The 12,594-nt window shown below is 53.2% G+C and overlaps 3 protein-coding genes across 3 annotated transcripts; 2 read left to right on the forward strand and 1 right to left on the reverse strand.

Annotated features, from left to right (window-relative positions):
* Positions 1-44: 44 nt before the first annotated feature.
* Positions 45-1,085, forward strand: PSV08DRAFT_229450 (uncharacterized protein; the record flags this gene model as incomplete). The annotated part of the gene is made up of 1 exon (XM_014225023.1): positions 45-1,085. The coding sequence occupies one exon, from the start codon at positions 45-47 to the stop codon at positions 1,083-1,085; it is 1,041 nt and encodes a 346-aa protein (XP_014080498.1).
* On the reverse strand, positions 1,065-7,289 carry PSV08DRAFT_411972 (spindle pole body component 97; the record flags this gene model as incomplete). Its single annotated transcript, XM_014225024.2, has 4 exons — positions 1,065-1,904; positions 1,962-4,361; positions 5,009-7,176; positions 7,277-7,289. 4 exons carry the CDS (start codon positions 7,287-7,289, stop codon positions 1,467-1,469), a joined length of 5,019 nt encoding a protein of 1,672 aa, XP_014080499.2. The 3' UTR covers positions 1,065-1,466.
* Positions 7,290-8,187: 898 nt separating this feature from the next.
* Positions 8,188-9,477, forward strand: PSV08DRAFT_208729 (P-loop containing nucleoside triphosphate hydrolase protein). The gene is made up of 2 exons (XM_014225026.2): positions 8,188-8,425; positions 8,486-9,477. Exons 1-2 carry the CDS (start codon positions 8,357-8,359, stop codon positions 9,179-9,181), a joined length of 765 nt encoding a protein of 254 aa, XP_014080501.1. The 5' UTR covers positions 8,188-8,356; the 3' UTR covers positions 9,182-9,477.
* Positions 9,478-12,594: the final 3,117 nt, after the last annotated feature.

Below are 12,594 nucleotides of genomic sequence, written 5' to 3' on the forward strand. Positions count from 1 at the left end.
CCGACCGCTTCGCTGGCCCAGTGGAAACCCCAACAAACAGCACCATGCAAGCCATCAAAAACACAATCGCCGAAAACCTCGGCAAAACAATCTCCGGGGCGCACTCCCTCGCACCCACAGACCAGCAATTCTCCCTCGAAGAAGTCCCCGACCTAAGCGGCAAAGTCGCCGTCGTAACCGGCGGCTCCGAAGGCATAGGCTACGGCTGCACACACACGCTCCTCTCCAAAAACATCTCCAAACTCTTCATCATCTCCATGAGCAAAGATATCGCCTCAGACGCCACCTCAGCCATCGCCCAAGAGCTCGGCCAAGACAAAGCCTCGCGGGTAGAATGGCTACAATGCGACCTCTCAGACTGGCCAGCCGTGAGCCGCACTGCCTTTGAAATCACAAAGAAAACAGATCGTTTAGACATGCTCATCAACAACGCCGGCCGCGGCATAATGACCTACCAACTCGCCTCCAACGGCGTCGACCTGCACATGGCCACCAACCTCATGGGCCACGTAGTCCTAACCTCGCACTTGCTCCCTCTCCTCAAATCCACCGCTGCCACCGGCACCAAAGTCCGCATAGTGCAGCTCGCATCTAACGCGCACCAAAGCGCCCCTAGCGACACTGCTTTCGCCTCCCTTGAAGAATTAAACCAGGATCTGGGCCCTAACGCCCAATACGGCCGCTCAAAACTCGCTGATATCTTATATGCCCGCTACCTAGCTAGACACCTCGCGTCGTCCCATCCAAACGTGCTGGTCAACGCCACGCATCCCGGTGTAGTCGAGACACGGCAGTCTGTCGAGCACATCCACGAGGCGTATCCGCTTGCGGGTTATGGTGTCAGTGTAGGCTTGGCACCGTTCAAGAAGACGCAGTTTGAAGGTGCCGTAAGTACCATGTTTGCGGCGACCAAGACGGAGGCGAGTGGACAGTATGTTTGTCCCCCCGCCATTCCGGAGGAGGGGAGTGCCATGTCGCAGGATGAGGAGTTGGGCGAGAGGCTCATGCGGTTGACGGAGAAAGTAGTCAGGGAGAAGACAATGGGGGAGAGCGCAGGGAAGGGGTGTCCGTTCAAGATGTATTAGATTCCGTTCTGTTTGTGTATGTAGTACTGGCCCAGAATAAAATGGCCTAGTGTAATCAAAGCTTCAATTTACCATCGTCCCCCCCCTTCCTTTCACCAATGAATACGATCTAAGTTATACCCTGTATGCTAGACATCGAGACCAAGAATTTTACTTCATTGAAGGGGGTGGGGATAGGAAAGTCGTAAACTCATATGGCCGTATCCTCTCTAGCCATGCATAGAGAGAGAAAAGTAGATAGAGAGAGCCATTGGTATCGCTGAAGCGCCTTGACAAACTTGTACATGCGAAACAAAAAAAACAACTTTGCCCGCTCCATCAAAGTTGAATGAACAAAACAAAGAAATACGAAGCGCTGTTTCAAGATGCCGAAAAAAAAGACTAGGCAATACCTTCCATACCCATTGGCACCTGAAACCCGCTCAACCCCTCGCCCGCACTCGTCAGGCGTGCACAAAGACTCAAAAACACGACCGTCTCCGTGGCAGCGAGATAATTCAATGTATCCAGCAAAATCTTAAGATGCCTTGTGAAATTCTCTTCGTACTTGGCTAGCATGTCGAACATCTTGTCGACACGCTGGGGGTCGTACACAAACTGCGTGGTGGTGGGTCTATGCGTAGCATTGAGCAGTGGGGCCGCAGGAGTGGGGTTTTTCGAGGATTTGGAAGTTTGGGATGATGGTTGTGACTGGGGAGGAGGTGCAAAGGTGGCGTTGATTTGGGCGACGAGGTCCGGGTCGCCGGTTACAAGGTAGCGGGATAGCGAGTAGGTGAAGGAGGCGAACATAGAGCATGTTTGCATGATCTTGTTGTTGATCTGGAGAGTTTTGTTAGCATGGGGAGTGAAAGGCACTAAGGGTCATGCAGCGCTTACTCGCAGCAGCTTACTGTTAGTAAGCATGCATTCTTTCAAACAGGTTGCAAGAAAATCAACATGATCCTGCATCAGTTCGTCCACTGTTCGCTTCACTTGGGGTCCGCCGCTTTCGTCCTCGGTCATCCTGCCCTTGGCCCTTGCGTCTTGGTTCTTCTCCTCGCTTATCCGCGACATCAATGAGGTCCAGTTTGGCTCAATGACTTCCGATGTACAGTAGTATGTAAGTTGTTGCACAAAGACCAGCATACGTGCACGAAGTGTCCACGCTCGGCGTTTCCACTGTTCAATACGAGGGTTCCTTGAACGATGTTTCCAGGCGGCATTCTTGCCCTGCTCTCCCCAGCACTTGGCCAGGTCCGTTTCTAGGTGCTTTAAACTCAGGAGGTATCGGAAGAGTAATTGGTAGCGCGTGAGTGTGACCCTGCTGACCACCAGTGACAGCGGGAATGGCATGGCGTAATCAAAGACCAGCGCTTGGTATCCTGTAATGTTGGTATCGTCTGTAATAGGCGCGGAGTTTGCTGGTGTATAACTCGATAGTGTAGCACTAGCAGTTTCCTGGTCCAGACCCTGCACATTGACAATCTTCATGAGCCAATTCGTCAGGCCAGTATTGTTAATCTGGACCTTGATATCTTCCTTGTATGGGTCTTCGACGGCAACTGAACCAGCATGACGTGTGGCGAGATCCAAGAGAGACTGCAGCTTGCCGACATTAACGTGCTTAGCTGGCTTCTTGAGCTCAAGCTCACTCATCTCAAGGAAGTAGGTGAAGAAGTCGGATCGGTCGAGGAAGAAGTAGTGTTTCAGTGAACGTAATCGTGCCGGTAGTTGATGTGTCGTCAGGAGCAGGTTGAGAAGCGACGAGTTTGCGTAGGCGTATGAGGAGTTGACATTGTCCAGAAAGCGAGGATCATCGAAACTAGTTGGCGCGTCCTGCACAATCTTGCTAACGTCGACGCCTCCACACTCGCGGACTACGTTCAGGTATTTGCCTGCCAGTAGCACTTTGTCCTTTACTGCTTCGAGTTGTGGTGGAACAAGGTTATCGCGTATGGTATATCTCTTCTCCCAATATTCATCCGTGTAATCTTGATCTAACCGCTCGCGCTTTATGCTCCTCTGCTCCTTGATCAAAAACTCGGAATGTGGGTCTTTGATGCCGCCGTGATGTAACCACTCGTTCAGCATGGCCATGTACGGTCTGCTAGCCTCTCGTAGCAGGGTAGTCAACAGTGTACGCGCTGCTGGATCTCCCGACATTGAAGCAAGGCGTTTAGTGACCAATCCCAGTACACTTCCACCTTTGCAGAGTTTCTTGGTCGCGTTGCCCCCTTCTCGTAACGATTCAAGAATGTTCTCAAAATCATTGCTATCGTCGTCTGCTGAATCCTCATCCTTCTCATCCTCCAGTATGCCGTTTGCCTTCAGCAATTCGATGCCTGTCGTGTAGAGCTGAAACAACATGTGACTTGTTTGTTTCGTATGCAGATTTAGCACGTGGAGGGTGAAGGACTCGTTGGCCAAGAGCTGGTGTTCGAGCTGGGCTACGAGCGTGAGATAGTCTTTTAGCAACCGACGCACAGCAGCACACAAGGCATGGTTGACAGCACCGTACTCTTCCCTACTCAGAACTTCGACACATGCTTCGACAGCAATGTAGTGGGTCGCAGTCTTCAACATGGACTTGGTCAGGTCGCGCAGACTCGGGTCAAGGCCGGGCATTAGACGAAACTGGGGGCCCACCAGACGCTCCTTCTCTTCATGTGGGTTGTACGCATCGCTAAAGCGAATGTACTGCCCTTCAAAGCCCATAAAGACAAATAGCAGATCCTCAAGAATCGCCCTCTCTTGGGCCTCGACTGAGAGCTGCGCGAGCGGTGTAGGCTGCAACGACACGGGGGCGGTGGACGCGAGGGGAGGCATAGAAATACGTGTGGCCAGCGGGGCCGTCGTATGCGGTATCAGCGATGCCTGTGGCTCCCATGGCGTCTGGGGTTCTTCGGGTTGCGACTTTTGCGAGGCGGCACTCCGAGACGGTCTCTCGACATCACGCGCCGGTTTCTCTGTACGGCTTCGAGTACTCGGATGGCTCTCGCTCGAGGACTTCAGCGGCGTCTTGATGCGCCTGACCTCGGTCTCTCGCTCTCGCACCTCGCGCTTTTCGGTACGGCGCTCGCCCGTGGTGGCGCCAGTTGCGCGCATGGTGGCCGAGTGCTTCTTCGCATGCGGTGCTGTGCTGGTGGTGCGGCGGTCGTGTTCTTCTCCAAGGGCGACGCGGGGTCGCGAGGCCGACGAGTGGTTGGCATTCACGGAGCGACGTTCAGCCGTAGACAGGGATTTCATTGTCGGAACAGTGCGCGAGGACATGGCGGCGGGGAGAGCACTCCATAGAGGCTGAGGGCTATTGTGTTGCTCGTTGCTGCGCTGGGCCCATGTTTGGGCTGCAGTAGCCGTGTTGATCTTGGTCCCGCTTTCCCACGCGTCACTGCGCGCTACTCGCTAAGCGAACCATGACGCAGACCGGCCTGGCACCTGTCGCGGCCGTTGCATCGCGCCATACATGCTTAGATCCGTTGGGCTGGACGTGGCTATATATAAGTATTTGTATATATATGCATTGTCTGGGCGTGGACACGGCGTCCTCGCACTACACGCCACGCCGAAAAGAAGATACGACAAACAACTTGGAACTGTACATCTATCCCTTCTCTCCTAGCCTACATATGTTAAACCCAGAAAATAATAGAGAGCAATGCTTCTCTCGAGTACTGCTACGCGGTACAAGCGCTACATTTCATGCCAAACACGAGCCTCATGAAAAAAGAAAATATAAAAAGAAAAGAAGAAGCAGAAGAAGCCAAGGTATACCCAAAACGAGACTGGGGCCATCCAAATTGACCTGAAAAACTCCTTGCCAATGACGCGGTCCCACATTCACATCAAACCTCATATCGTGCTCTCCCCCGACCCATGACTTCGTTGCCAAACAGGCGGCCTGCATCGACACAGTACCTGGCCTCTCCTTGGCCGTCTCTTCCAACCTCACTGCCCCAGCACACCAACACTGCATCCAGGATACCGCCGAGAACACCTTCCATAGCGCCTAGAGCACCCCACCCAATTGCGGCGCTAATCAGACCAACGACGTAAGCATAAAGACTGCCCTTGTAAGGCACCGTGCCGTTGCCTAGTTGAAGCATGTGTGCGGTCGAGACCCAGCCACCAAAGCCGAGTGCTAGCGTGATGACCCAGCGAATGGCGTGGAGGAGGAGTTTGGCGAGCCTGTATGACTGTATTGATGGTCGGCCATTGTCCATGTACGATCTTGGGCCGAGGGTCGTCGTCGGGGATGCCGCAGAAATAAAATTCATTTGCGAAAGACCCAGTGCAGCCTGATTCAAAGGCACACCATGAATGGACGCAAAAGTCAGAGTGAGTGGGTTCGTCAAGGCAGCAATCGGAGTTGGCATTATCGAGTAAGCGCACATGCTGATCAAACCGGAAATTCTCCTCGGAAGGGCAATGAGCGGCAGGCGAACTACAAGAGAGATGAGCGTTGACAGACAAATCGTGCCAGCCATGGTATATGTCGCGTGGCTGAGTGAGGCTTGAACGACGGTCCTAGGAGAAGGTGCCGGAACGCTGTTGCGATGGAAGTACCACTGAGAAACTGTTGCTGCTGTAGTCGCCCTCTGCACACCTGCAATGACGGCCAAGGTCCAAAAGTAGTCCAAAAAGAACGCAATACCAAGCCACCATGTGCTTGCATCGATGATCCACCGAGACTTGTTGCCTGCAAAGTGACCCCCAAGAAACAGACGTGTGAACATGAGAATCCAGATCCAGGACCAGAGAATGACAGCGGCCAGTGTTGCAATGCCCACAAGGAGCAAGGGGAACTGCGCTCTCAGGATTTCGCTAGAAAATTCCAACATGCCGGTGGCCTTTTCCAGTGAATGGCGCGCCTTGAGAATGGTATACACCCAGGAGCAAGCCAATAATAATGGGCCAAACGAGAGCCAGCGCATCATCCGGTCCTGAATGCTGTCGCCATGCCAGTACCCTTTGAAACTTGACACAAAAGGATAGAAGAAAAAGGACACGGATATAACCGGCACTGCCAGTAGCATCAGGCTCACCAAAGGCCGGGCAAACGACCGCAGTAGTGATAGCCATAAGACTCCAACTATGACTGAGACGAGTGTATAGACACCAATCAGGTGGAATGATGAGTGCAAGACGGTGTAAATAGTGTCGCCAAGCGGGTTCTTCTTGTTCGGTGGCGACTCTTGTAGAAACGAAATGAACCATGTGCCCAGAATGGCACATTGCACGATTATGAAGAGCTCAGCCCAGAAGAAGTTGTGGCGCGGCGCTATCGTCGGGTTTTCCGGTACGTCGTCGGGAACGGTTTGGCGATCCGGACTCATGGGCCGTGGGTGCTCAAGCAGGGTATCCTCGTCGGTCTCCTGGGGTATGGGAAGGGTATTCCGCAGCGGACTGCGCCCGCGTTTTTGCTTTGGCATATTTCGGAACTGTTGGTATGAAGGTGGTGGTTCGTCCTGATGACCTAATAACTCATTCCTATCCAGCTCTTCCATGCTTTCTCGATCTGTTGATTCGAGCTCTACATCCACCAGATTGCCTCTCCCTCTGCTGCTGCGATCGGTGGTTTCAGACAGGGGAACACTGGATTCTCGCTCTTCGTCGTGTGATTGTTTGGCGGTTGTAGACCTTCCACGCGCAGGCTTGTCACCTATCCACGAGCTCTTGATTCCCCGGCCCAAACCATACGCCGGAGCGTCGTGGTCACCCCTGTCTGCTTCTATAGTATGATCTGATCGTTGAACAAGGTCTTCTTCGACCTCGGATGATTCTGACAAGTTGCTTGCACCAAACTGCCGCCGTGAGCGCTGCAGGGCATAGTGGTCTGCCATTTCCCGGTCGTGCTCGACATGGTCGTCTTCTTCCCGGAAATCATCGGTAGCAGAATAGAACAGGGGAGCGGGCGCATTCGAGGTTCGGGAGGCAAAAGCGAAGCGGCTCATGGCCTGCGAGTTGTAAGGGTTGGGCATGTTGCGGCGCTGGAGGTAGGTCTGAGCAGCGCGCGATGAGGGACGTTGCCTTTCGGGGGTGTTGCGAGTCGAGGTCGAGTCTGGCTGGCCGAGCGACAGGCGGGACTGCGACTGGGAGAGGAACTTGGATGCATCTGTGAAGCAAGCATGTCAGTCACGCGAGTGAGGCAGAGGACCCAAGGCACGAGGCGGTGGCCTTGTCACATGTGCCTGATAAGGCGCGGGACTACTTACATTCGGAGAACATGACGGGCGAAGCGAGCGAGGAACGGGATCAGAAATGGGTGGCTTTGCAGTGGCGGCCCGGGCCTATGTACTGTGGATGCAGCCCTAGGGCAAGCGTGCAGTCCGGCGAGAGGTCAGCGGTGGTGAGGCGGACGAGCGCAAGGGTACCGGAGTACAAGAGGCAGGCGCGGATGACGCAGTCGAAGAGACATGCAGCCCGACGCGACCAGGCCGAGTGATTCAGAATGACGACGGGCGGCGGGGAGTGGTGGTGATGGCAAGTCCAGAGTAGGTGTAAGTATGGTGGTGGGAAATAGATTACTAGGGCGCTAGCACATGCGGCGCTACTGAGGCTGAAGCTATCGGACGAGTTGCTGTCGATGGGCGTTGCTCATCGTCGCAGAGCCAAGCCAGTGCGCGTCGGGTTATCGATAGCTGTCGGGGCCGGCATCCCATCCTCGTGAACAGGACAGCACTTGTACCCACGCGCCGCTGCCCGCCTGCACGCTGCCACCCACCCAGCCCGCTACCTATACCCACATTCCTCAGGCTGGCTGTTGCCTGGAGTGTTCCCCACAGCTGTACATTTCGCATGTGAATATCCTTGAGAGGGCGCGGCCGTATGCTTGGTGCCGTCACAGTCCAGACAGGACCGTCCGGAGATACTTCGGCTGATACGTCAAGCAGACATGCAGAGTACCAGCCACGGCGAAAAAACAAACAAAAGACGGATGCGACAGGCATACTGCTACGACCAGCACTTGTTTGGGACGTCCAAGTCTGCACTACTTGCATTTGCATGCAGTTACATCGTGGTTCGCCGTCTCCTTGGACTCAAGCGGCTGCCGAGCTATGACCGCATCCTTGAACCCTGACCTCACCTCACCTGTATCCCCCATCAACTCAACTTTCCTCCCGTCAAACCCACTAGCACGCCTCTCTCCTTGTCAACTGTTCGAACCTGCACAAAACTCGCGTCTCCAAACACACCGTAGCTAGCCTCTCCCGCACGTGGTGTAAAGCATCACATAAGCCAGCCCTCCGAGCCCCGGCTCCCATACCCGCCGTCGCACGGCGTTGCAGACGATCATGGCTCAGCCATGGGATTACATAGCAAAGATCGTATCCTTGGGCGACTCCGGGTGCGGTAAATCAAGTGTATGCGACGACGATATCAACAATACAGCCTTGCTCTTCCCCAGTACTGACCGAATGTAGCTCACAGTCCGGCTGTGCGAAGGCCGCTTCTCACCACACCACGACGTAACCATCGGCGTAGAATTCGGCTCGCGCATAGTCCCCGTCGGCCCCCCAGCTTCATACGCCCTCAACATCAACAACCCCTCGGCTGCGGCCCAAGCACAAGCCCCCGTCTCCCCCGCGAAACAAAAACAAGAACAAAAGCACATGAAGCTGTCGCTCTGGGATACCGCCGGCCAAGAAACATACAAGAGCATCACACGCAGCTACTTCCGCGGCGCCTCAGGCGCATTGCTTGTCTTTGACATCTCGCGCAAAAACACGTTTCTCTCGGCAACCTCGTGGCTGCACGACCTCCGTCAAATCGCCGAAGAAGGCATCGTCGTCGTCCTCGTCGGCAACAAATCCGACCTCGCCTCCGAAGCTGCCGCAAACAAGCGCCAAGTCTCGCGCGAAGAAGCAGAAGAATGGTGCAAGGCAAACGGCGTCATGCAGTATGTGGAGACGAGCGCCAAGAGCGGTGAGGGCGTCGAAAGAGCGTTTCTCGAGGTCGCAGAGAGAATATATCAGAATATTGAGGCGGGCAAGTACGATTTGAATGATCGGAGGAGTGGGGTCAAGGGACCTGGGGGTGGAGGTGCGAATAGAGGCGGTGTCAATCTTAATGACGCAAGTAAGAAGGGAAAACAGCAGGGTTGGGGGAGTTGTTGTTAGGGTTTTATGATGATGTTGTTGTTGTTTTGCATAGAAACTGGGAATTGGGCAATGGCACAGTCTTTTTTGTTTTCTTTCTTTCCAAGATATCGTAATGAGGGAACGGATGTTTTGAACTGTAACATCATGGCATGGGTAACCTCTCTTCTTCTTCTTCTTCTTCTTCTTCTTCTTTTGCGCTCTCTTGAACGGGCATTTTCAGTAAGCGTATTGGGCAAACCCACTACATGAGTATAACATGTGTTTGTTTAACAGAGAGATATTTGTGCGTAATACCCTTGGGGGGGTTAACATCATACCCGTATGGATTCCAAATGGCACATACTCTAGTAAATCCGAATTTACGCCTTCCCCACCCCCCCTCTCGTCTCCACTTTTATGTCATACAACTAGTTACATTACAATCTCATGCCTTCCCTTGCTTACACCCATACCCTTGCGAACGGGGACTCAACGGCAAGACCACTTGGGGATCAGCAGGGTAAAGGGTAAGGCTGTATGCACAATTGCGTAATTTAGTCCTTGGCTTTTGTGCGAATGTGGGTAGGTGGGCAAAAGTGCAAGGGGGGGAAAAATTCCATGCATGAAAGCTTGTGAGAAGGGTTTTTTTTTCTTCTCGATTTGCGGGTCCCCGTCTTTTGCCACTGGCGTCTGATTTAGTCTTGAGCTTATTTTTTTTTGTAGGGGCTTGTAGCAATGCATGTTAAGGCAGGTGGAACGAAGAGTATGGTGAGTCTGAGGCTAAAGGGTGAATTTTAGATTTGTGTTTGTGCTGGGAGTTTAGTCGAGTTTTGGTAGATGAGTAAGGCTGAGATGAGTGAAGTTGAGTGGAATGACACTGAGGATAACTAAGTACTAAGTGGGCAAAATGAAGATTTAAAACAAACCCTATAAAGTGGTTATTGCAATTCCAAAGTACCCTCCATTCGAGAGAGGACGGTTGTTTTTTTTTGGGGGTTTTTTTTTGGGGGGGGGGGATTATGTTAGATATGTATCGATGTATGTTGATGTCTTGTCTCTAACGTTCCTTCCTCCCACGACCAACCAACCAACCAACCAATCACCCCCCCCCCCCCCCCCCCCTTCGCCACACTACCCCTTCCACATCTCAGCTTCTCACGCACACATTATTCAGGACATACACAAGCAAACAAGCTATTGGAGTATAGCCCTGCGCGAACCATAAAAAGGGGGGGCGGATGCAGATGCAAAGAGGACCGTCCCGCCAGATAGCGACGACGGCTTATTGGGGGCTGTGTGGTTCGCGGCCTCGGTCTAGGCCGGTGGCTTTTTTTGGCGCAAGCGAGATGTGTGCCGGGTGTGTGTTGCATGGGCCAAGGGGTTGCGAAGTTTCTATTTTTGACGTAGGTTTGTTGGATCTTGGGAAGGTTCCTGGGTTGATGGCTTTCGATGGAGTTATTGGGTGACGGGGAGGTAGGGAGGTAGGGAGATAGGGGAGTGATTCAGTGGTAGGTTTGTATGTGATGTGGAATTGCTAGATAGTGTTCAAAGGGGTTGAAGGGTTTGGAGTGCTGGGTATGAGTGGTAAGTGAATCAACTCGGGTGCACAGTTGTGAAGTATGATTCAACTCGATGAATCATCAGCACAGCAGTTCGAGACACTGGGGCAGAGCTATTCAACTACTCTCATCTGAAGGTTTTCTCACACTGTGGAATTGTGGTGACGACCTGCTATTTGCTCGCTCAGTATGGCTTCTTGTAAAATAGTTTCAAGACTAGAGAGGTAACAGGCCTGCCAAGTCTGTGTCAAGTATGTATGGCGATATTTGCCAGTGAGATCTGCCGGCCCCAGAGATCCTGACCACAGAGACCATCAACGTTGGCACCGATGGGGGAAAGAGCAAACTCCACCATGGTGGCAACATACGAATGGAGTGAGATCTCTTTACCCGCAAACCGCAAATCTCACCATCCAGCACATCAAAAACGGGTACGTCAAATGAACAACTCCACTATCATCACCTCCAAACACCCATTTAGCCTACAAAATCCCTAGACCGCACCAGTGGGTCCCGAGAAATCAAGCCTTATTGCATCTCACGCAAAAGATGCGCTAAAGGTTTGCCCCCCCCAGGACGCCTCGTACCTGCACGTACCAAGGTGGAGATCAGCCCTACAAGTGACCCCATTGTTACTTACTAAAAATCTTGGCCCCGGTGAGAAAAGGCTAAGATATATATATGGGGGGGGCGGCGGCAAAGCGGTGGGGCAAAGTGTTCGCCATTTCCAGATGGGGCCCGGGCAAAACAAGAGGGTTATAGGGTTTTTTTCGCGGAATTCTTACTCGAGGTGGCGGGGAAGGGTGTTGCAGATGGATGTGAAACTGGCAGTGCAAGGTGTCAGTGTCATGTTTGTTTGCGGAGACAATGGTGTGAGTATGTAGTCGGTACGGTGACGAGAACAGTCACTCATCTCTCGGCACGCTACGCAAGGGCTGTTGTCGCCACATGTTTCTTTCCAACATTGTCGGGAATTAGTTTCTGTAAATGTATTTGTCCGCGTTTGATACTGATTGACGGTAATCTCGGATGTCTCTGCAAGGAAATGCTCACAGTGAGCAGGTGACTGTTGTCGGTGCGATAGCACAACGTAAGTCTCGGATTCCGAAAGCAGGCGGTGACAATGCACCGAGGTGTCCAAGTAGGCTGGACAATTATGCCGTGGGATAGTGGACAATCTAGTATGTAATAACTCCGACGAGTGCATACGTATCCAGACAATGCACATGGGCTTGTGGAAGGCCATGGTGCGTACTGGGCCATGTGTTGGTGGTATCATATCGTCAACGTGCTCAACGAAATAAGGCTGGAGGGCGGGCAAAAAGCCGATTGGGCGTGTTGAAGGGCAGGCATGTCGCAGTCGCAGCGTGTTCAGCGAGACGAGTCGAGGGAATGACCACGACCCGGGGCGGCGGGACATGCAGCGAATGCCGGGGTGGGATGCAGTCACGAGGCATGGTCAGCCAAGAGATGTGAATAATGGACAAGGTGTTTTTGGAGCTTGGGTGGAGGAAAAGAAAAAGGAGTCGTGACACGGACGCAGTCGGATACGGGGGGAATGGGGGGACGCGTCAGTAGCGAGTATTGGAAGCCGTGGGGAAGTCCGCAAAGGCTATTGGGCCGTCTGGGGGTAATTGCACACAGTCTCAAACGGGCATCGTGAAGACGAGTGTTGGAGGGGGGTGGATGCGTGGGATGGTTATTGCTTGGTAACAAGAGGCCCTGTGCTTTCCGCGAACCCCAATGTCACGCGTGATGCTGGACACGGGGCAGGCGGCAGTCCAGACGGCGGGCTGCAAACAATATGCCGAGACGATTGCGAGCTTCTGCCATGTTCGAGGTCTATTTTCCGGCTCAGTTCCGCTGTTGGCATGGCCGGGGCCAGGGGAGGGA

This window comes from Bipolaris maydis, assembly GCF_028858645.1.
Source record: "Bipolaris maydis strain C4 unplaced genomic scaffold PSV08scaffold_14, whole genome shotgun sequence".
Lineage (NCBI taxonomy): Eukaryota > Fungi > Ascomycota > Dothideomycetes > Pleosporales > Pleosporaceae > Bipolaris > Bipolaris maydis.